Raw genomic sequence first — 25,133 nt, forward strand, 5'->3', positions numbered from 1 at the left:
ATTGCTAGACCTATCACTCAACTGACTCAAAAAAATCAAAGATTCATTTGGTCTGATGAATGTGAGTCAAGTTTTGTCGAGTTGAAGGAGAGATTGACTTCTGCACCAGTTCTTACCATCCCAAGTGGTTCTGGAGGATTCGTTGTTTGTACCGATGCATCAAATCAAGGATTAGGTTGTGTACTGATGCAGAATGACAGAGTTGTGGCCTATGGTTCTCGTCAGTTGAAACCGCATGAGTCTAAGTATCATGTTCATGACTTGGAATTGGCTGCTATTGTTTTTGCTCTTAAGGTTTGGAGACATTATTTATTTGGGGAGCAATTTGTAATTTATTCTGATCACAAAAGCTTGAAGTACATGTTCTCTCAGTCTGATCTGAATATGAGACAGAGACGTTGGATGGATCTTTTGAAAGATTATGATTGTGAGATCCAGTATCATCCGGGAAAAGTGAATGTCATTGCCGATGCTTTGAGTCGTAAGGTTGTTGACATTAATTTGTCCTAGATTCATGTTTCTAAGTTACGAGAGGATATTTGCACCTCTGGGTTGGATTTTCAAATCCAAGGTAATGCTGTTTGTGTGTCTCAGATTTCTATTGAGCCAGAGTTGATTCAGATTGTAAATTCAGCTCAGAAAAGTGATGATCGAGTTCTGAAATCTTATGAGTTAGTATCTCAAGGACACCAATCTGGTTTCTCAATTCACTCAGATGATTCTCTTCGGTTGAACGGTAGATTGGTTGTCCCAGATATTCCTGAATTGCGTACAGCCTTCCTTAAAGAAGCTCATTGTACTCGATATAGTATCCACCCAGGAGGGATGAAAATGTATCATATTCTACGGCCTCAGTTTTGGTGGAAGAATATGAAAAAGGATATGGCTGAGTTTGTGTCTCGTTGTATGATCTGTCAGCAAGTCAAAGCAGAACGAATGAGACCTGGAGGATTATTGCATAGTCTTGAGGTTCCTCAGTGGAACTGGGAGCACGTGGCTATGGATTTTGTCACGCATTTGCCACGTACTTCTCGTCATTTCGATGTCATTTGGGTGATTGTCGACAGATTATCTAAATCGGCACACTTTATTCCATATGAGAGGACGTATTCATACAAGAAAATGGCTCGCCTGTATATTGAAAATGTTGTGAGACTTCATGGAGTTCCAGTTGCAATAGTCTCAGATCATGACCCTAGGTTCACATCAAAGTTTTGGACTAGTTTCCAAAAAAAAATGGGTACACAACTTGCGATGAGCACTGCGTACCATCCTCAGACCGATGGTCAGACAGAGCGTACGATCCAGACACTCGAGGATCTGCTTCGAGCAGCGATCATGGATTTTAAAGACAGTTGGCAGGAAGCTTTACCACTAATAGAATTTTCATATAACAACAGTTTCCAGGTGACTATTGGTATCGCTCCTTTTGAAGCTTTGTACGGCAGACAGTGTCGATCACCTCTTTGTTGGGATGAATTTGGTGAGAAGCGGTTGATTGGACCTGACATTGTTCAGGAAATGCATGATAAAGTCCAGTTGATTCGTCAGAGAATGAAAGCTGCCCAAGATCGGCAAGCTAGTTATGCTAACAGACATCGTCGACCTCTAGAATTTGAAGTTGGAGATTTTGTGTTTCTGAGAATCTCTTCGTTTAGAGGTGTTGTTCGTTTTGGTATGAGAGTTAAGTTGTCACCTCGTTTCGTTGTCCCCTACGAGATTGTTGAACGTATTGGGACTTGCGCTTATCGTTTGGATTTTCCCCAGTCATTGTCTGGCATCCACGATGTTTTCCATGTTTCTATGTTGCGTAAGTATGAGCCCGATCCGTCTCATGTGATTCAGCCTAATGAGGTTGAATTTGATCCTTTTCTATCGTATTTTGAGTATCCTGTTTGTATCTTGGATTGTAAAGATAAAGTTTTACGCAATAAAGTTATACCACTTGTACGTGTTCAGTGGTCGAGGCATCGTGTAGAAGAATCAACGTGGGAAACAGAAGAGAAGATGAGAGCATCTTATCCCTATCTGTTTGATTATTAATAATGTATTGCTGGTTTCGCATCATGTGTAAGATATATGTGTATAAACAGAAATTTCGTGGACGAAATTTGTTTTAAGGGGTGGAGAAGTGTAAAGCCCTATAATTAATTATCCGATAATTTGACATAATTAGAATAATTATTGAGTTATAAATTAAAATAATTATTTATGCCAAATAATTATAGAAGTGTGTTAAAAATATGTATTTTAGAATATCGGAGAATTTAACGATATAAAATACATATAGAGTTAAATAAAACACGAGAGAAAAATAAATACAGACCGGAATAGATGGGCTTGAGTTACTATTTTAATAACCAAATACACAAGATATATATATATACACACACACACACACACACACACATATATATATATACATACACACAACTTACCAAATAAGAGAAGGAAGAATCGAGAGAAAAGGAAAGAAAGAACTCCATTCCCGTCACTTGTGTAGCGGCTGCGGAAAATTACGATATCTCCTCCGTCCGACGTTGAAATCTCGATCAGTCTGAAAGGGTGTCTTCCTAACATCCTAAGTTCGATTCAAGACAGAAATCGAGAATTTTGAGCAAGGATACGGGTAGATCGAAGCTGCTGTTCCATGCTCTGTTTCTGCGCGAATTCTTCCGGTTTTTGGGTGAGAGTTTTTGTGTTGCTGCGATATTTTTTATTTTTAATTTGTAGAAATGATCTAAACAAACTTTGTAGTGCTTTATGTTACTGTTCATAGCCACTAGAAGAATGGGTTTTTGATTAGAAACGGATTTGATATGATTTTTCTACCAAAATGTGTCAAAATGGAATTCTGTGGAGCTGTGTAGATTAGCTATTGTAATTCGAGTTTATGACATTTATGCACTCGGATTCTGGACTTGTGATTCAAATAAGAGTTGTACAGCTATGTGTTCTCTTCGTAATTATATAAGATTCGTTAAATTCCATTATGAATTGAGATAGTTATGCTCATTTTGCCGAAACTACTCAATTTCAGAATTCTGCCGCGAAGGACGTATGGAGTAGCGTCTTCTTGACAATTCTGGGATTTATCTATTAGGATTTTGGAAATGGTTTCTTCTAAAAAAAGTTAGAGATTTGATTATCTTTCATTTCCAATTGGCGGATTTTGATTTTAGTCAAAAATGAATTAGATACGAATTTTTTGCCATTTTGTGCCAAATTGGACATTGGTATGAAATGTAGTTTTCATGATCGGCTTATTGTTGTTTTGTTTAGGCCGAGGGTCTTGAAGTGAAGTTGTTATTGGAATTGTCAAGTTGGTATAGATATGTTACAGCTCGGTAACATACGACGGTAAAAAATAAATTATTTTTAATTGACATTTTGTGTTACATTGATCGTGTTTATGACTTGTTGACTGTGGTAATTTGTTAAATGCCTTCGTTGTGATATATGTTTATTATTGTGACATATTATTGGCATTTAGCATAGGGCATACTGTTATGACATTCATGTTGAGCCCTGTCATTCTTGTTCGTCGTTGTTGATAGCTATTGTTATCTAGCACTGTTGTTTATCTCGGGATCATAGTGTGGCTGATAGGCCTATACACATGAGACCGTAGATGTGATTGAACAATCCCGTGGTTAGTGCAGCCTTTTGAGGTGAGCGCTGGGATTGTGTCATCTAGTTCGTTCTGTTGTGCCATCCTTTTATACCGTATCAGCTGTATGGAGACCGAGTCAGGGGTGTTATTCAGCACAGCTTGGCATACCTCGCATACTTTGAAGGGCGGTTTAGCTGCATGACGATGTAGCTCCCTTATGTTGTTGCTTGAGCATTATTCCAGTTGTTATCGTACCGTTTGTTGGCTCCTGTTGTCCCGATTATTCGTTGAGCCTTTCATGCATTGCATATTACATTTTATTATATGATTATGCATGATTTATGATTATTGTTATTATTGAACCGTTTCATACCATAATCCTAACCTCGGTTGTTTATTGGGGGGCTGATGTGGTTGCTTTTGGGCACCATGGTAGATCTCCCGAGTCGTTTTGCAGCATCAGGCCGGGGTTCCGCCAGTAGAGCTCGGGATTGAGGTTGGATTGCTTGGTTCTGTTCAGTGGAGTCTCCCAGTTAGTTTATATGTATGTCTTGAGTTGTTTCAGTCTTGTATTGTAGTTTATTTGCCGGGGAGATGCCCCGTGTATCTGTAGTAGTATTTGGTTGTTTTGTGATGTTCTGAGTCGACTCTGTGATATTTATGATCTGGTGAGTATTTGGTAAGTTTTAATTTCCGCGTAGTCCTGACCAGTGCGGCTATAGGTTGTTTAACTTCGGTTTTTGATTTAATGACTCTAGTTGTAGTACATTTTGATATAAATTGCTACTTGAGTTTTTGGGTCGTCCTACTTACGGGGAGGTCATGCCTAAATTTTTCTAGGCCCTGAGGTCCGTTTTAAAGTATTTTAAACCTTTTTCCGCTGTAGCTTTAAGTCGAACCATTATTGTTTGATCATTAATTGTCATTAGAGTAAATGAGCCTCACATAATGTATCTGTAGGAATGACAATGGGGCGGGGCGGGGTCCTTGTTTTTTCTAACATGGGATTCTCCATTTAATTTTTGCAGAGATTAAATCTCCATTGGACCCCATATCACGCTCTATCAAATTAACATTAAAATTATCGTCTCAACTTTGTGGACATTAAATCTTCATTCTAGTCATCATCGCTTCAGATAATATAGAAATGATAACGAGATGGGTCGGATTTGTCAATATCATCCTCAACCTGATGTGAATTAAATCACTATCCACATCACATATTCAAATATCGACTGAATTATAACAAAAATCTTTAAATTCACTTAAAAAAATATTTATAAAATAATCCACTTGCATATATAAATACTAATTTTATTTAAACAATACAAAATTTTATAATTCATGGTTTTGACTAAAAAAATGAAACAACATAATTATCATATGGTGAATAGTTGGATCGTGAATGATATTTGAATGTTGTGAAATTGAGTTTTATTTTTTTTTAATTATTAGAAAAAATCATAATCATCATCATTATTATTACTACTAGTAGTAATAACATTCTCATACCCGTCTGTGATTTGCTTCGGAGATTTGAAAAATCCCCAGACCTGCCCTTTTTCGGGTTCGGGGCTTCCGGGTTTCTCTCGCTGGGAAAATTGTCATCCATGATGCTGAGCCACGTCAACACTCTGATGAAAATTGGTCTTCCTTCTGCATCACGAACAAATTTTTACAATCATGATAAGTCAGAGCTCGCTGTAAAAATGGTTTTTAAGAGCAAAAATGATTTAATAGCTTCAGTGAATGCTTTTTCTGTTCGAGTTTTGAGACATGAATATATCGTTGACCAAAGTTCTCCGACAATTTGGAAAGTCAAATGCAAGAACTAGTCAGAAGGTGGCAATTGTGGGTGGTGACTTCGAGCATCATTGGAAAAATAATTAGGCTATTTCATGATCACAAAATATGGTGATGATCACACATGCATATCTAGACAAGTGGGTATAGATCACCACAACATTGACGTCAACACGATATCCAGTACACTTTTGGGAATCGTGCATTGTGATCCTGCATACGAGATCAAGTATGTGCGAGAAAGTGTTAAGGAAAAATATGGGTATGACATATCGTATGCTAAGGCATGGCAGAGTTTGAAGCGCGCAATGGAGATCGTTTATGGTGCTTTATCGAAGTACAATCAAGGAACTATTGTAGAGTTGAAGCACCTTCGACCGTATGACCATCCACAAATTTTTGAACTTTGTATTTTGGGCCTTCAAATCATGTATAGATGGTTTTCGACATTGTCGCAACATAATAAGTGTAGACGGTACCCATATATACACCATGTATAAGCACAAACTACTCATAACAGTAACTTTGGATGCCAATAACCAGGTCTTGCCTCTAGCATTTGCGCTTGTTGATGAAGAAAATTATGAGTCTTGTCATTGGTTTCTATGTAATGTTGCACGACATGTTACAAGAGGGTGCAGAGGTGTGTGCCTTATATCTGATAGACATGCGGGTATAACAAGTGCAGTGCAAGATCTCCCTGACTTCAAACCTCCCCGTGGTGTTCATCGTTTTTGTTTGAGGCATATTTTCTCTAATTTCATTATTAAGTTCAAAAACAATAATTTGAAGGACTTATGTTGGGAAGCAGAGATGTAACACCAAATAGGAAAATTTAATGTCATAATGGAAGCAACTAGAACAAATAATGCAGCAGCTTTCACTTATTCGTCAAACATCCCAAAGGAAAAATGGTCATTGGCTCATGATGATGGATGGAGACGAAGGATAATAACGACGAACATGTCTGAGTGTATTAATGGTGTGTTGAAAGAGGTTCGACATCTCCCAATAACTGCAATAGTGAAGTTGACCTTACAGCGATGTGTGCGTTATTTCATTCAACGCCGAACACGAAGTAATAAAATGATGGAAAAAAATCAACCATGTACTGATTATGCATATTCTAAATTTGATATGTGGTCAAAAAAGTCAATTGAACATCGAGTAATAAAATTTGACCAAAGGGATAAAACAGCATATGTCGCTTCAGGAGCAAGACCAGGTCGTCAACATCGCGTTCAAGCTGTTAACATTTCTACACGTGATTGTACATGTGTTAAATTGACAATATTTGGAATTCTTTGTTCACATGTTATATGTGCAGCAAAATAATTTGGATTAAATCTCGCACAGCTAGTACAACCATGGTTTACACTCAACGAATACGTGAACACATATGATGGAAGAGTCTACCCTATTCATGATTAACAATACTGGGATGAACCTACATTCCAATTACAACACAATAATGTTTGTTGAAAAAGGAGGCAGGCTGGTAGAGATTGCAGACACGCATAAGAAATGAGATGGATCAACCATCATCGAGGGAGAGACAATGTGGGAGGTAAAAGATCTATTTCCATCAAGAATTCTAGCAACCTCAGGTGACTTCATGTCGTAAAAGTCCATAAAAACTATATAAAATAAAATAAAAAAAGATTATCAAGTTGATAATATAACATTTAGATTACATTCAAAAGCATTTTAAAGAACTAAATAATTTGACTACTTGTCATTCTACCATCCTGTCAAGCAAATCTCTCATGATATAGAGCGAATGATCGGCCATGTGTGTCCAAGAGAATCCACGCCAACACCTGCAATTTAAGAAAGTACACAATATAGCCATTAAAAATACATAACAAAATAATATTACAAGTGTGAGACCTCATGATCCGATTAACGTTATATACATAGATTATGAGTACTAAATCAACTTATAATATAATAATAATAATTAGAAATAGATTTGAAATAGTCTATGAAAATGGAAATAAACTATACAAATTGAATATACTCCATATTTCTTTGAAAAATAATACATTTAATTTTAATGTCAAATTTGTAAATAAATTGAAAATTATTGTATTAAAATTTGATGGAAAACTTGTATATAACTTGAAAATAGTCAATTAAGTTTAAGGGCAAATTAGTAAATTGTGGTTTTGTCCATTGCATGTATACGTGTAACACGTTGCAAACATGAGGGGAATTTAAAGTGATCCACTTGGATGTGGATTAGCATAATATAAAAATAAAAAATAAAATAAATGAATGATCATATGAGTTGTTTGTATGTAGTCGATTTTAGTCATGTGTAGGCTTATTTTATGATATGATGTGCTTAGACGAGACTTTATAAAATACTATTTTTAGTATTATAATCATAGTTGACACATTTTGGGCTCATTGTAAATAAAATTTTTACTCGTTTTCGGCTTTAATTAATTAACTCTAATCAAAATGTATTGTAATAACGATTAGAAGTTAAGAGCCCCACAACAAGTAAATTATTTCTGATTAGTATCGTGTGCCGTATGGTAGAAATGGTAGACCCTAAAACACATCTCCAGCCTGCTCTGCTGACATAGGTACTTCTTGCGCTCTATCAAGGCAAACAATAGTAATTCTAGACCATACCCAAACCTACAATAACATACAATATAAATTGTCACATCATAAGAAAAATTACGTAGAATAAATATAAGGGCCGTAGAAGTGCAAGCATACCTACAGTATCTGAACAGGCCCAAAAAAATCAACATTTAATCTCATTGATGTGTTGCACAGCTCTCTGTAAAACTATGTCAACCCAGCAGAAACCCAGCCAAATGCATTCACCATTTATATGCCCTCGAGAAACTGCAAATACATAAGTTTCACAGTAGCACCTTCCGAGTCCGAAAAACATTCAACTACCAATGATCATTAATGCCACACAACGGGAATATTGTGTCACTTTCTCTTCAGTGTTGTGATCATTAATCATATTATTTAGACAGTGGTCTTACAAAGCGGTCAGATAAAGGTGTGCAACTTTAATATGAAAAGAAGTAGACGTAAAACCCAACCAAGTTGCGCAGCACTGTTGTAATGTATGTTTGTCGTACACGGTATCTATTCCAGTGTTGGGCACGCTATCAATATTTAACCCTCAAATAAGTGCAACGTCCTGTAGGGTGATTGTTGCCTCGCCAACTGTAAGGTGAAATGTGTGTGTCTCGCGACGCCATCTTTCAACTATGACTGTAAGCAAGTGATTATACGTGCTAGACATAGGCAGACATGGAGGTGAATCCCGGCATTATGCAATCTCCAAAGATATTTGTCAAACCGCCGTGGATGTATGAGTGCATCTATATTTTTAGCGTTGCTATTATTTGAAATGTGTCTACCCCGCAAATACAACACATTATTCGTATTTCAGCCATCTTGCAAACAAAAAAATCAAGATATAACAAATATTATATTTTTTCTATCAACAAAATGTAACTACATATTTTATATTAAATAAAATTATTTTGTTTCTCGGCCGTAAATAATAAAATGTAGATGTCGATGATGAATTGATAAATGTTATAAAAGTGATTAATTTATTTTAAATATAATTAATAATTCTTAATACGTAAATAAACTAATAAGTTTAAATGATTAAGTTGTCTTTAAATAATATTAATTAAAGAATATTAATTTAAAATATTATTGTAGTATATCATATTATATCATACTAAAATTAATTAAAGAATTAAAAAAATTTAATATTGTTATTATAATTATCTTGTGCAATATTTAATTCAGTCAATCAAATTTTTAAAAATGTATTTAGATAATAATATATTCAAAAATAATATAGACATTTAAATTAATCTTATTTATAGAAATATGTATATATATATATATATATATTTTATTTCTAATTATGATTGATAAATATAGTCAAAATCATTTAAAAAAATGATTATTATGCTTTATCTAAATATTCTATTTTAAAATTAGTATTGTTTGCTAAATATTTCACAATACAACCTTCTATAATCAAATATATGTATCTCTTCAATTTGTAAGATTTTTTTAATATAAAAAATATATATAAATTGTTTTTTTTAAAAAAAAACACTTCCCAAAAAAGTAAGAAAATTGGGATAAATTAAAAAATATAAAAATTAGTCATTTCAATAAAAATATTATAACAAAAATTTAAACAAGCACATTTTATAATTTAGTGTACCACAACATAACAAATAATTCATTTACTAATCGTGTAGGAATGAAAATCACCGGTGATTGAGTCATACATAGATATTGGTTAATCCAAAATATTTTAATCTAAATCAAATAGTATTACAGTCATTCAAACAAGAAAAACAAATTTTAAAACTATACGATGCCTATCTCATATTACAAACAAAACAATGATTCATAATTAATTATTTCTCAAAAAATGTTAATTTATCTCGTACAACTAACAACTCTCTAAATAAATTTTTTTATTGTTCTCATAATAATAAAAACACTGAATACGAAAATAATTTCAATATTATCAACAAAAATAATAACGTTACATTTTAAGAGTCGTTCGAATGAATGGATGACAAAATCAACGAACAATATTGTCACCTAACAATATTAAACATTATTATCAAAAAATGATATTATAAAACATAATTATTTCAATAATAATAAAAATAAATTAATACATGTCAAATATTTCAAAATTACTGATGTTCGATAAACCAACGTAGCGCAGTCGGAAAACACAACCGAAAACAAAAATCCATGACAATCTTTAAGAATTTTGCGCAAATGAATCGACGAAATCGGTGCAATATAAAGGCAGATGGAGTCCCTATCGTGGATTCAGAATCCGTGACAGTATGTCATTTGAATGTGTGACATTTTTCTTTTACTTCTTAGAAGAATCTGTTCCCAATTGCATTATTTTGATGACAGTTTACTTTTGCAATATCTTAATAAATAAATTTTAATTTTTATTATTTTTAAAAAAGCCCAAAATTATGCTTAGGATCCCATACATTTTATTCAAGATAACCAAAAGTACCATAATCATTATCTTTATATTTCCAAATTAGTATCAAATTCATTTTTCTCTGCCTCCCTCTCGATCCCGTTCATTGGATTTGTTTTTATTCTATATACAAATTGAGTAAATCTTTTGTGAGACGGATAAAAAGTAATACTCTTAGCATAAAAAGTAATATTTTTTCATACATGACTCAAATAAGAGATCCGTCTCACAAGATACAACCCGTAAGACTTTTTTGTCATACACATTTAATCTTTAAATAATAATCAATAATGTATAAAGGCCATTCTGAAAACCTATTAGAAGTTTAAAACAATCGTAGCCAAGAGTATTTAGAAAGATTTAGATTGACAAATAAACATATATGTGTGTGTGTGTTTATTATATATTATATATATGTGTGTGTGTTTATTATATTATATTATATTATATTATATTATATATATATATATATATATATATTGAGACAAATTTTGTGGATTTGAAAGAAGATATTTGATTTAAAAAAATTATAATTATAAAATATATATTTATAAAATCATACTAAATCTTTATGGTTGTAAACTTCCAATATTCGAGTCTATTTTAGTAACAGCAAGGAGTGATTGTTATTATATTCGCGACCTGACTTTATTGCTTTGCAGCATTTTCTTCTTCATACAATCACTCGAATACAGTTTGATATATGATCGTGGTTAATCATTCAACTACTTATCCAATCGTCATCATTAATTTTAAGGCAAAATCTTATGTGATATGGTCTCACGTGTCGTATTTTGTGATACGGATATCTTATTTGGGTCATCCATGAAAAATTATTACTTTTTATGTTAAGAATATTACTTTTTATTATAAATATCAGTATGGTTGAATCGTATTCGTGAAACCGTCTCACAAGAGACCTGCTCTAATTTTAAAATATATAGGGTGGATTGGCCCGACTTTAACCTATAATACAAATGTATTACTTGTTTTTAACTGTGTTGCTATAATCGTAATTCAACCCATTTTTTTACAGTGAGTTGGGTTGGGTCGACGAGGTTATATCGTTCTTGATAACGACACTTTTAATTTTTTTAAATCGAATAAAGAAGCAATTATACCTGTGAATATGACAGGTCGAACTTAAATTGACAGATTTAAATGGTGATATTAGATTTTCATTTACCACGAGGATAATGTTCTGTTGACAAATTGAACTCGACCATATCAAATTTATGCCATTTGGATTGTCCATGATTTCATTTAACGAGAAGATTATATTTTATTTATGAATTGGGCTCTATTGGGCTTTTGAGTTGGCATTGAAATGGGCCAGGTCAAGAAGTTGGATAGTTTATCATACAACAAATTTAGGCTAAATTCAATTATTTTATTTAGATTATATATTTTAATTAAACTTAAAAATTTGAAATGAAATTATAATTTAATATATATTTTATTTAGATGATATATTTAATGAGATGATATTTGGTCAATTAAGAATCATTTTTGTTGATTTTTATTTAATAATTTTATTTATATTTACCATAAGATCAATGCTTAGCATTTATTGATTTGACAACCTCGAGGATAATATACTCACATGCAGTGTTCTAAAAAGCCCGCTTAAACTTGAAGCTTGACAAAAACGCTCCGCTTCGGAGAAAAAAAAAAGAAAAAAGAGGTTAAATTGTAGTTTGACCTAATTAAGCGTAATTAAGACATGTGTTTAAACACATTTGATCGCATCTATTTATTTTTAATTTTTTTTATTTTGAAGGTATCTCTTTTTATTTTAAAATAATAAATTAGGTTTATAATTTAGATGTTTATTTTTAAATTTTAATTATGATTAAGCATGTCTGATAATGATTTGACAAATATTTAGCATTTTTTAATGTGGTCTAGTTGCAAAAACAAATAAAGATTGCAATTTTGATATTTTTATGCTTTTATAAATATGAGAATTAATGCATCAAACATAATTTATCATATTTATATATTATTTTATCTATTTATTGGTTTGAGATAATTACAATTACACTAAAAATAAAAAACTCTTTTTCACGCTTAAGCATGTGCTAATCTCGCTTAATCTTGAAAAGATTGGAGCTCGACATCCGCACTTCGAGGCGCTTCACGCTTTTTAGAACCTTGCTCATATGTAAGATAAAATGCCTAAAATTTAGTCAGCAAGAACATGTCTTTTGTTTCTTGATCTTTAATGTGTCACGTCCCGAGCCCAGAGTCGCGTATGTGTGACTGCACAATGAGTTCTTATACCAACTACTTCGTATTCGTTTCATTTTACAAAAATGATTAACCCAAGTTATTATAAAAATCCATTACAAGCCTACTATAAATTTATTTTTAAATCTATAATTTTTTAAAATTTGAGACAAATGATATATCATAATGTACTTGCTGGATGATGTGTTTATGTTTTTTTTAATATTTATATATTTTTATCATAGGCAGTATATGATTTTCCAATTCCGAGGTAACGTACGACAAAGTTGCAATGGTATTGTACCAAAAATTGAGAGATCCAAAAACCAAGTCCTCTCTTGAAAAAAAGGAACACTGTCTGCCAGCAAGTGTGAAGCACCGTACATGCCGGAGATTCAGGAAGACTAAACAGACAAATAATCGAGACAAATTTCGTCTCCTCAATGCATGATAAATATTAATAAAAAATAAATTATAATCACTCATCATACATCATAGTTAAAAAAATTGTCATAATTTATGCACTCAAGTCACGAGAAATCTAGATGCAATCACAATTTATGTGGACACGATCACGCTCTACGCAGACTCGAAAGAACAATTAGAGTCAAATTTTTTGCTTATGAAAGAAAATAACGTGATATGTATCACGAAATTGTATAGCTTAAATAAAAATTTTTGTCCAAAGACAAAAGTCCTGGAAAACTGGAATGGAACGCGAAAAATTAGAAAAACAACTCACGCATAGAACCTCACTTTATTAGTACCACAATTTCTAACATTATTGATAAGTCCAAATGATGATACATGATTCATACTACACCAATTTCACCATATTTAAAAGAAAAAGCTAAAGCAAATGTCTACTTCAAAATACAAAGGTAAAGCAAATGAATATTTAAGGCCATGACAATGCTTGTTCGATGAATCCACACAGATACTGCAACTTTACAACAAAGAAATGCATAGAGATCTGCTAAAATTATATTAAACAACAACCAAAAGCATACCACATGACACCAATCTTGACAAATTGGTATATTTTACTCGGAAATAAAGATGCAGCAACAAATAGATTATAGCCAAAAAACATGCTCTATTCCACCTTCTTTCAAACTCAACACAAGTCCACTTTCTTGATTGGAATACATAACAAGTTATCTATCTACCACGAAAGCAGGCGATCGAACAACTCAATAAATTTTTGCTTTCAACGTGTAATTACTCATTCGATAACATGAATGATGAACATATACATCGTTCAAAATTTACACACCCCATACATATCTCAAATGCCTGGATAAAGACCAGAGATTCAAAAATATCCTCAATTTTCAACTATAAACGTGAAAAGCTAATCAACAAGAAAGTTCTTAATCTATCACTGATAAGATTAACATCATCAATTTGAGTGGAATACCATGTTAAATGACAATCTACACAAATAATAACAGCTTACATCACAAGAACAAGACAATAAGAATAGTTTCATTTCCATCTTAGTGTTACAGGCTGTCTTAAATATTAAGAGTATTAAGGACCACAAATGGCCCTCCAAGAATCGCCTAATTGAAAGACACTGAGTCATATGCTAACTATGGCACATGCCATGTCCACTAAATAACTTACTTGTAAGTTGTATCTAATTAAAAGACAATCTACAAACAGAATATACTAGAATTTGAAACAGCTTAAGCTGTTTAATCAGTCAACATGTTACAAGATTCTCATTGGCACAAGCTTAATTTCAGCATCTATCCTAATGAAGCTATAGGACATATAAACAGATGAATTTCATAGCACTTTTCTTAAATAAGATAAGATAATTAAGGAAATCCAAGGCAATAATATGGTCCAAGATCCCAACTTTGAGAATAAATCAGATAAAAGCAGACTTGATTATCTATAAAAGCAAGCAAATTACTACAAAAATCCATAAAGCTGTTAAATTTGAAGTCCCACGAGACACAAGATAATTTAAAGGTAATGGCATATAAAAGAAACACCAACTGCCAGAAATCGATCCGGGCCGAGTAATCTTGGTCGAACTACATTACAATATCTCCTAATCCGAACTGGAACCGGGATTAATCTCGGGCTTTCTGCAGAGAATCATATGCATCGGAGTGAAGATCCCAGTCTCCCCACCTCGAGTAAGGTAATCAGCGGTAACAAACAGCATCTCATGCACATCCACCACACCTTTAGGCGCAATCCCTATCCACGCAAGAACGGTAACTAGAATGTGGTTCCTCCAGTACGCAATCCGACCCATTTTGAGTCGGGTCCACCATGAATTAGCCGGCGGCTTAGCTAAATCCTTCTCCTTAATCACTTCGAAACCCACTCTTTTCGCCACTTGAGCTATATCGTTGTAACTCCTCAGACCCGGCAACGCGTCTCCCCTCTCGATCCCTTGGATGACCTCCACGTGTTCCGGGTTGTCTCCGCTGTACAACTCTGTGGTTACCCATTCATAGGAGACGTACAAGGATCCGGGTTTCAAAACCCTGTAGATCTCGCTGTACACCTCTTCGAGTTTCGGTGCATGACACGTAGCTTCTATGGAGTAAGCCCCGTCGAAACTGTTCTCGTCGAAGGGCATCTGGAGGAAATTCCCGCACACCACCTCACACAGCTTGTCAAGCCCAGCCTTTTTGTTATGTATCCGGGCCCGCTTCACCTGGTACTCATTTATGGTGATACCCACAACATTTGCCCCGGAGTGACTCGCAATCGCACGCATCGGGCCGCCGACCCCGCAACCCGCGTCGAGGATCCTGGCTCCGGGCTTGACATTCAATAGATCCACCGCCATCTCCTCGTGAACACGGGTAGCTTCGCGGTGTGATTTACCAGGGATCGAAGGCGAAAAGTGGAAAGACTGCCCCCAACCCCATTCGTAGATATCCGTGACGAGATTGTAGAAGGTGTCCACAAAAGCTGGCACCTTTTCCACCGTCTCGATCTCTTTAGGGCGGCGGAAGAAAGAACAGTACTGCTTGTAATTGTCCTGGACTTTTTCCTTGGCGATGGAGCCGCCGGAGAGGTTCACGGCGCGCTTGCCTTTCTGCTCCGCCGAGCCGAGAATGCAGACGAACCAGTACAAGCCGCCAGCTATGAGTGAGACGGTGCAGAATAGAGAGAGAATATCCATGGATGGCAAGAAAGTTGGGGAAGATTTGAGAAAATGCACTTCTTTGTAAACTAGGCCGTAAAGGGGGGAGTGAGCTTTATTCAGCAGCGGGGTCGTGGAGTTTCAATTATATGCGTGCTGTGCACTGCTCCGGTGTATTCAACTCGATCCATTTGCGACACGTCGACAAGGAAAATATTTGAGATTTTCTTCGTGTCATCATAATTAATCAAGGCAGTCTATCATATAATTCTTCTAAATAATTTATAAAAAATTCTAATTTTTAAATTCATGTAATAATTAAATGATTAAACAAATTCTTTTAATTCCTAATAGAAATACAACAATTTTTTTTTCAAATTATATAATGGTGTTTATATATATAATTTAAATATAAAAAATGGTAATAAATAACTTGTCGTGAATCCAAGTAATTATCAATAATTGCTGTCGAATGAATATTAAATTAAGGGGTTGACGTTGACGATTCCATTTTTTGCAAATAAAAGTTCTATGATGTTGATTCAATGACTGACGATATCACGAATATTTATCTGTGAGACGGGTCTATCCTGACGATATTTACAATGAAAAGCAACAATCTTAGCATAAAAATTAATAGTTTTTCATGGATGACCCAAATAAGAGATATGTATCACAAAATACGACTCGTGTAACTGTCTCACACAAGTTTTTACTCATTCCACATGCCCACCGGTTTCTTGATCTTGATTTGTAGATCTATAATTTTAAAGAGATAATTACATATACTAATTAAATCGATACTCGAATCCTTGTTTTTCCGATCCATGAAATAAACAAGTTTTTATATTTCAAAAAAGTATAGATATGCTTTACGAGTTAGTAAAGATCATAAAAAATAAATAAACATGATATTGATATAATTATTATTTTTATCATAGCAAGTAAAGACAATTTTTAGGATAATTGATATCCATGGTATCAGTTAGCCAAACGTGGGACAAATTGAATTGCATGTTATTATATAGGAGAAAATTTTAATTTAAAATGAATTTGAAAATTAATTTGGTTAATTAAATATTCAGTTTTATTTTAAAAAATATCGATTAAATCGTTATAATTTTATTTTTTATATAAAATATCGGTTAAATTGATTAAACCACTATTTATAAAAAAAAAACAATTTTAATTTTCATATAGTCCTAATATTTATAAGATTAATAGTATATTTGTATTGGGTGGTTGCCGTTACATTTGGTAAGTAGTAAATAGTTATATTTCTATTAACTATAATTTTTGACATAATAATAAACATCATAATCATTTTTCATCAATAAAACGACACCTAAAAGAAGTCCATCTATCCTCGTCAATACAAATACAACAAAAACTTATGTGAGACGGTCTCATAGGTCGTATTTTATGAAATGTATCTCTTATTTGTGTCATCTATGAAAAAAATATTACTTTTATGCTAAGAATATTACTTTTTATTGTGAATATCGGTATGGTTGACCCGTCTCACAGATAAACATTCGTGAGACTATCTCACAAGAAACCTACTTTACAAATACCTATCATATGGATTGTCGAATCATTTACCATGATTTCTGTATTAATTATAAAATTATAATTAATCTTGCATGTGGAATCAATCGTTGGAATTTCGTGTATTTATTAGCAAACTTTATGTGTAAGGCCCTGTAATTTATTATCCGGTAATTTTTGGCATAATTAGAATAATTATTGAGTTGTAAATTAAAATAATTATTTATGCCAAATAAATTCAAGAAGTGTGTTAAAAATATGTATTTGAGAATATCGGAGAATTTAACGATATAAAATACATATAGAGTTTAAATAACACACGAGAGCAAAATAAATACAGACCGGGATAAATGGGCTTGAGTTACTATTTTAGTAACCAAATACAAAATATATATATACATATACATACACACACAACTTACTTTCAAAAGAAGGAAAAAGAAGAGAGAGAAGAAGAAAACCCATTTCCCTCAACCCCATTTTCGCAACTCATGTAGCAGCTGTGGGAAAGTTGCGATATCTCCTCCGTCCGGCGTCCAAATCACGAACGGTTTGAGGGGTTGTCTTCCTTACATCGGTAGCTTCGTTTTGAACCATGAATCGCCACTTTTGATGCTCGTTTCAGCCCCAATCGAGCCCTGTTTCGGGACTGCTCCTTTTCGATTTTTCTTGTTCGATTTTAGGTGAGCTATTGCTTGGTTTTTCTTGGTTCTCTGGAGTATATTGAGCAAGGATTTGAAGCTTAAATCTTACCTTGCTGTTCCTGCATTTTCCAGCTAGTTTTCAGTTCGGTTTTTGGTCGTGAATAGTGTTTTCCGGCGTCTTTTCCGGCGAGTAGCAACATTGGACCGCTAGCGACTAGTTTATACTTCGATCTTGGTAATTTTGGATCCAATTACAGATTTTTTTCGGTGCATAAGTAGGCTGCCCCGAAGTGTAATTTTACTCGCTTCGATTTAATTTCGCCTTGTCGATTTTAATGCATTATATTGACGTATATATTGGGTTTATATTGTAGGTTCGATCGTTGGAGAGCTTTGAGGTATAAATCGAGGAGTTTGTGAATTAGTATCGAGTTAATCATTTGATTATTTTGGAGAATTACGGTTATTTAGTTGAAATTCCAGAATTGTTTGGATTTGGGAATTAAGTTTTGATAATTAAAAATCAATAAGTTGGATTAATTTAGTGTTATTGGCGAATTGTGAATTATTCGACCTATTTTATCATTTTTAGGTCGAGGAGATTAAAGTTGAGCTTGTTGTGATTTTAGAGTCGGTTTAGGTATGTTACAGCTCGGTAACATACGACGGTAAAACATAAATTATGTTAAATTGACATTCTGTGTTACATTGATCGTGTTATGAATTGTTGACTGTTATAAATTGTTAAATGCCTTTGTTATGATCTATGTTTATTATTATGACATATTATTGGCATTTAGCATTGGGCATACAGTTATGACATTCATGTTGAGCCCTATCGTTTTTGTTAGCCCATTGTTGATATCCGTTGTTATCTGGCACTGTTGTTTATCTCTGGATCATTGTGTGGCTGATAGGCCTATACACATGAGACCGAAGATGTGATTGAACAATCCCGTGGTTAGTGCAGCCTTTTGAGGTGAGCGCTGGGATTGTGTCATCTAGTTCGTTCTGTTGTGCCATCCTGTTATAGCGTATCAGCTGTATGGAGGCCGAGTCAGGGGTGTTTTTCAGCACAGCTTGGCATACCTCGCATACTTGGTAGGGCGGTTTAGCTGCATGACGATGTAGCTCCCCTGTGTTGTTGCTCGAGCATTATTCCAGTTGTTATCGTACCGTTTGTTGGCTCCTGTTATCCCGATTATTCGTTGAGCCTTTCATGCATTGCATATTACATTTCATTATATGATTATGCATGATTTATGTTATTGTTGTTATTGTTGAACTGTTTCATACCAGAATCCTAACCTCAGTTGTTTACTGGGGGGGCTGCTGTGGTTGCTTTTGGGCACCATGGTAGATCTCCCGAGTCGTTTTGCAGCATCGGGCCGAGGTTCCGTCAGTGGAGCTCGGGATTGAGGTTGGATTGCTTGGTTCTGTTCAGTGGAGTCTCCCAGTTATTCTATATGTATGTCTTGAGTTGTCTCAGTCTTGTATTGTAGTTTATTTGCCGGGAAGATGCCTCGTGTATTTGTATTAGTATTTGGTTGTTCTTGTTATGTGCTGAGGCGACTCTGTGATTTTCATTATCTGGTGAGTATTTGATAAGTTTTAAATTCTGTTTAGTCCTGGCCAGTGCGGCTATAGGTTGTTGACTCTAGTTGGAGTATATTTTGATATAAACTGCTGTTTGAGTTTTCGGGATGTCCTATTTACGGGGAGGTCATGCCGAAATTTTTCTAGGCCCTGAGGTCCGTTTTAAATTATTTTAAACCTTTTTCCGCTGCAGTTTTAAATCAAACCATTATTGTTTGATCATTAATTGTCTTTAGAGTAAATGGGCCTCACACCTTGGTATCAGAGCGTAAACTGGGATACGCTCGAACTAGAGTCTAGGACACTTAAGTCTTGGCACTAAAATGGTTGTTGCGCCTGTGTATGCTACTTGACAACATGCTTATGTGATTATATGATTTGTTTACTCCATTCTAATTATTTTGGTGTTTTATCGTATAGAATGGAAGGAGGTGGAGAAATTCCTGTTGATGAGATTCTTTTAGCTCGAGGTCGAGGTCGTGGACGTGGTAGACCTCGTGTCCGTGTTGTTGATGATACTTTTGTTGAGCAAGCTGCTGATCATCTAGAGCAGCTTAGGATGGATGAGTTAGTTGCGCGTTTCCATTCTATGCATCCTCCTCGATTCAGTGGTTCAGATGGAGCTGAGAAAGCTGAGTTATGGATTTCTGAGATTGAGGAATTGTTTGATTTGATTGAGTATCCTTCAGAGTGTCGATTGAGATTAGCTGTGCATCAGTTGAAGGATCGTGCCAAAATGTGGTGGTCTACTACATTAATGACTTTAAATGCTCAGAGGATCATTCCATCATGGGATATATTCAAGCTGAAGTTTAAGGAAAGTTATTGTCCTCCATCATTCTACAGTTCTAAGGCTTCTGAGTTTCATAACCTGAAACAAGGCGATATGTCAGTTGCGGATTATGCGGATACTTTTTATGCTATGCTGAGATATGCTCCTCATGTTGCGGCAAGTCAGATTGCTGTTATCGAAAGTTTCATTGAAGGGTTGAACGATCATCTGCACCCTTTTGTTTCTACCGGTAAGCCACTGAATTATCTTGAAGCAGTGGAAATAGCAAAAAGGGCTGAAGCTAGTCTTAAAAGAAGTGGCAATCGAGTTCCTACCCAACATCATCAGTCGGGGAGGCAACAATTCAGTTCATCTGGTTCTGCATCTCTTCGTCCACGTGGGAAACAATTTAATAAGCCTGGTTGGTTCTAGTTCTTCGAGTTCAGGGAGTTCGGGGAACCGTGGGGGATATCGCTATAGTGGACCTTATTGTGATCACTGTGGAGGCAAGCATTCCAGTAATCAGTGTGTTGGAGTTCAAGGGGTTTGTAATGTTTGTGGTCGGCCGGGCCATTTTGCTAGAGTTTGTCCAAGTAAGACAGGGAAATCAACCCAGGCAGATAGTGGAGCTCAAGGTAATATAATTACAGCTGCGTCTCAGTCTTCCCATCCGCCTAGTCGCCCTTCGCATCAGAGTAGAGGGCACGGTGGTCAACAGAATCAGTCATCTGCTCATGTTTTTGCCTTGACTGAGGATGAGGCTCAGGCAGCTCCAGGTACTGTCATTACCGGTAATTGTACTCTATGTGGTTTTATAGCACGAGTGTTATTTGATACTGGAGCATCTCATTCCTTTGTTTCTCATGCATTCGTTGTTTCGCATGATCTTCGCACCACTAGTATGAATTCCAATCTATCTGTTGCTACTCCGATGGGCAAAATGATTATCACTGATAATGTGGTGTTCAATGCGGTTTTGTTTCACGATGAAAATGTTCTGTATCTGAATCTCATAGTCTTACCTATGCATGACTTTGATTGTATCGTTGGTATGGATGTTTTGACTGCAAATCGTGCCACTATTGACTGTTATCGAGGAATAGTTCGTTTCAGACCTAGCTTTGCTCCTAAATGAAATTTCTATGGCCGTGGTTCTCAAGCCAAGATTCCTCTAGTTTCTGCCATTGAGATGAATCGATTGTTAGATTCAGGTCATGAAGGTTTTATGGTTTATGCTGTGGATCTATCGCAAGATGAGCGACAGATTTCTGATATTCCTGTAGTCCGTGAGTTTCCTGATGTGTTTCCAGAAGAGATTCCTGGTTTTCCACCAGAACGAGAAGTTGAGTTCAGTATCGAATTAATGCCAGGAACTGAACCCATATCTCGAGCACTGTATCGTTTAGCTCCTGTTGAGCTAAAAGAGCTGAAAGAACAATTACAGGATTTGTTGAGTAAAGGTTATATTCGTCCGAGTTCTTCACCGTGGGGTGCACCGATTCTATTTGTCAAGAAGAAAGATGGTACGATGCGGATGTGTATTGATTATCGGCAACTGAATAAGTCTACTGTCAAGAATAAATATCCACTCCCTAGGATTGATGACTTATTTGATCAGTTGCAAGGTACTTCGGTGTATTCTAAGATTGATCTTCGTTCTGGGTATCATCAAGTGCGAGTCAGACAAGAAGATGTCCCGAAAACAGCTTTTCGCACGAGATACGGACACTTTGAATTTTTGGTTATGCCTTTTGGTTTGACCAATGCTCCTGCTGTGTTTATGGACTTGATGAATCGAGTATTTCGTAAATATCTTGATCGTTTTGTGATTGTATTCATCGATGATATTCTTATTTATTCCAAGTCCGAGGAAGAGCATGCCAAACACTTGAGGATAGTTCTTCGAATTCTTCAAAAGAAGCAGTTGTACGCCAAGCTATCCAAGTGCGAGTTTTGGTTAGATAGAGTTGTGTTTCTGGGCCATGTCATATCTCAACATGGTATTTCAGTCGATCCAAGTAAAGTGGAAGCAGTTCTGAACTGGGCACGACCGACCAATGTGCCAGAGATTCGTAGTTTCATGGGTTTAGCTGGTTATTACCGGAGATTTATCGAAAATTTCTCAAAGATTGCTAGACCTATCACTCAACTGACTCAGAAAAATCAGAGATTCATTTGGTCTGATGAATGTGAGTCTAGTTTTGTCGAGTTGAAGAAAAGACTGACTTCTGCACCAGTTCTTACCATTCCAAATGGTTCTGGAGGATTCGTTGTTTGTACCGACGCATCAAATAGAGGATTAGGTTGTGTTCTGATGCAGCATGGCAGAGTTGTGGCCTATGGTTCTCGTCAGTTGAAACCACATGAGTCTAAGTATCATGTTCATGACTTGGAGTTAGCTGCTATCGTTTTTGCTCTAAAGATTTGGAGGCATTATTTGTTTGGAGAGCAATTTGTAATCTATTCTGATCACAAGAGTTTGAAGTATTTGTTCTCTCAGTCAGATCTGAATATGAGACAGAGACGTTGGATGGATCTTTTGAAAGATTATGATTGTGAGATCCAGTATCATCCGGAAAAAGTGAATGTCATTGCCGATGCTTTGAGTCGTAAGGTTGTTGACGTTAATTTATCCTCGATTCATGTTTCTAAGTTACGAGAGGATATTTGCACCTCTGGGTTGGATTTTCAAATCCAAGGTAATGCTGTTTGTGTATCTCAGATTTCTGTTGAGCCAGAGTTGATTCAGATTGTAAAGTCAGCCCAGAAAACTGATGATCGAGTTCTGAAATCTTATGAGTTAATATCTCAAGGACATCAATCTGGTTTCTCAATTCACTCAGATGATTCTCTTCGGTTGAATAATAGATTGGTTGTCCCAGATATTCCTGAATTGCGTACAGCCATCCTTAAAGAAGCTCATTGTACTCGATATAGTATCCACCCAGGAGGAAGGAAAATGTATCATATTCTACGACCTCAGTTTTGGTGGAAGAATATGAAAAAGGATGTGGCTGAGTTTGTGTCTCGTTGTATGATCTGTCAGCAAGTCAAAGCGGAACGAATGAGACCGGGAGGATTACTACATAGCCTTGAGGTTCCTCAGTGGAACTGGGAGCACGTGGCTATGGATTTTGTCACGCATTTGCCACGTACTTCTCGTCATTTCGATGCCATTTGGGTGATTGTCGACAGATTATCTAAGTCGGCACATTTTATTCCGTATGAGAGGAAGTATTCGTACAAGAAGATGGCTCGTCTGTATATTGAAAATGTTGTGAGACTTCATGGAGTTCCAGTTGCAATAGTCTCAGATCGTGACCCTAGATTCACATCAAAGTTTTGGACTAGTTTTCAAAAAGAAATGGGTACACGACTTGCAATGAGTACTGCGTACCATCCTCAGACAGATGGTCAGACAGAGCGTACGATTCAGACACTCGAGGATCTGCTTCGAGCTGTAGTCATGGATTTTAAAGACAATTGGCAGGAAGCTTTACCACTAGTAGAATTTTCATATAACAACAGTTTTCAGTTGACTATTGGTATGGCTCCTTTTGAAGCTTTGTACGGCAGACGGTGTCGATCACCTCTTTGTTGGGATGAATTTGGTGAGAAACAGTTGACTGGACCTGAGATTGTTCAAGAAATGCACGATAAAGTCCAGTTGATTCGTCAAAGAATGAAAGCTGCCCAAGATCGTCAAGCTAGTTATGCTAACAAACGTCGTCGTCCTCTAGAGTTTCAAGTTGGAGATTTTGTGTTTCTGAGAATCTCTCCGTTTAGAGGTGTTGTTCGCTTTGGTATGAGAGGTAAGTTGTCACCTCATTTCGTTGGTCCCTACGAGATTGTTGAGCGTATTGGGACTTGCGCTTATCGTTTGGATTTGCCTCAGGCTTTATCTGGCATCCACGATGTTTTCCATGTTTCTTTCTATGTTGCGTAAGTATGAGCCCGATCCGTCTCATGTGATTCAGCCTGATGAGGTTGAACTTGATCCGTCTCTATCGTATACTGAGTATCCTGTTTGTATCTTGGATCGTAAAGATAAAGTTTTACGCAATAAAGTTATACCACTTGTACGTGTTCAGTGGTCGAGGCATGGTGTAGAAGAATCAACGTGGGAAACAGAAGAGAAGATGAGAGCATCTTATCCATATCTGTTTGATTCTTAGTATTGTATTGTTGGTTTTCTATTGTGTGTAAGATGTATGTGTATAAGCAGAAATTTCGAGGACGAAATTTGTTTTAAGGGGTGCACCCTGTAATTTATTATCCGGTAATTTTTGGCATAATTAGAATAATTATTGAGTTGTAAATTAAAATAATTATTTATGCCAAATAAATTCAAGAAGTGTGTTAAAAATATGTATTTGAGAATATCGGAGAATTTAACGATATAAAATACATATAGAGTTTAAATAACACACGAGAGCAAAATAAATACAGACCGGGATAAATGGGCTTGAGTTACTATTTTAGTAACCAAATACAAAATATATATATACATATACATACACACACAACTTACTTTCAAAAGAAGGAAAAAGAAGAGAGAGAAGAAGAAAACCCATTTCCCTCAACCCCATTTTCGCAACTCATGCAGCAGCTGTGGGAAAGTTGCGATATCTCCTCCGTCCGACGTCCAAATCACGAACGGTTTGAGGGGTTGTCTTCCTTACATCGGTAGCTTCGTTTTGAACCATGAATCGCCACTTTTGATGCTCGTTTCAGCCCCAATCGAGCCCTGTTTCGGGACTGCTCCTTTTCGATTTTTCTTG

At 35.5% G+C, this 25,133-nt stretch overlaps 3 protein-coding genes and 1 long non-coding RNA gene across 5 annotated transcripts in view; 3 read left to right on the plus strand and 1 right to left on the minus strand.

Annotated features, from left to right (window-relative positions):
• LOC142519139 (uncharacterized) overlaps nt 1-25,133 on the plus strand; it is a 29,313-nt gene that overhangs the window by 2,509 nt on the left and 1,671 nt on the right. The window contains exon 2 of one of the 2 annotated variants that reach the window (XM_075622077.1): nt 20,045-21,128. In XM_075622077.1, coding sequence (XP_075478192.1) covers nt 20,045-20,784 — 740 coding nt within the window. In that variant the 3' untranslated portion in view covers nt 20,785-21,128. Of the gene's footprint in view, nt 1-20,044; nt 21,129-25,133 lie in introns of those variants that run through there. The other variant, XM_075622078.1, reaches the window with a different exon arrangement.
• On the minus strand, nt 14,550-15,887 carry LOC142518543 (24-methylenesterol C-methyltransferase 2-like). The gene has a single exon (XM_075621333.1). It carries the CDS (start codon nt 15,829-15,831, stop codon nt 14,740-14,742), a length of 1,092 nt encoding a protein of 363 aa, XP_075477448.1. The 5' UTR covers nt 15,832-15,887; the 3' UTR covers nt 14,550-14,739.
• LOC142519140 (uncharacterized) lies at nt 17,491-19,764 on the plus strand. Its single transcript, XR_012813713.1, has 5 exons — nt 17,491-18,023; nt 18,117-18,219; nt 18,359-18,382; nt 18,577-18,624; nt 19,345-19,764. It is a non-coding gene; the product is annotated as an uncharacterized LOC142519140 (long non-coding RNA).
• On the plus strand, nt 20,904-21,487 carry LOC142519809 (uncharacterized). Its single transcript, XM_075622832.1, has 2 exons — nt 20,904-20,987; nt 21,047-21,487. The coding sequence occupies exons 1-2, from the start codon at nt 20,904-20,906 to the stop codon at nt 21,485-21,487; spliced, it is 525 nt and encodes a 174-aa protein (XP_075478947.1).

This window comes from Primulina tabacum, chromosome 11 (assembly GCF_025594145.1).
Source record: "Primulina tabacum isolate GXHZ01 chromosome 11, ASM2559414v2, whole genome shotgun sequence".
NCBI classification, from domain to species: Eukaryota; Viridiplantae; Streptophyta; class Magnoliopsida; order Lamiales; family Gesneriaceae; genus Primulina; species Primulina tabacum.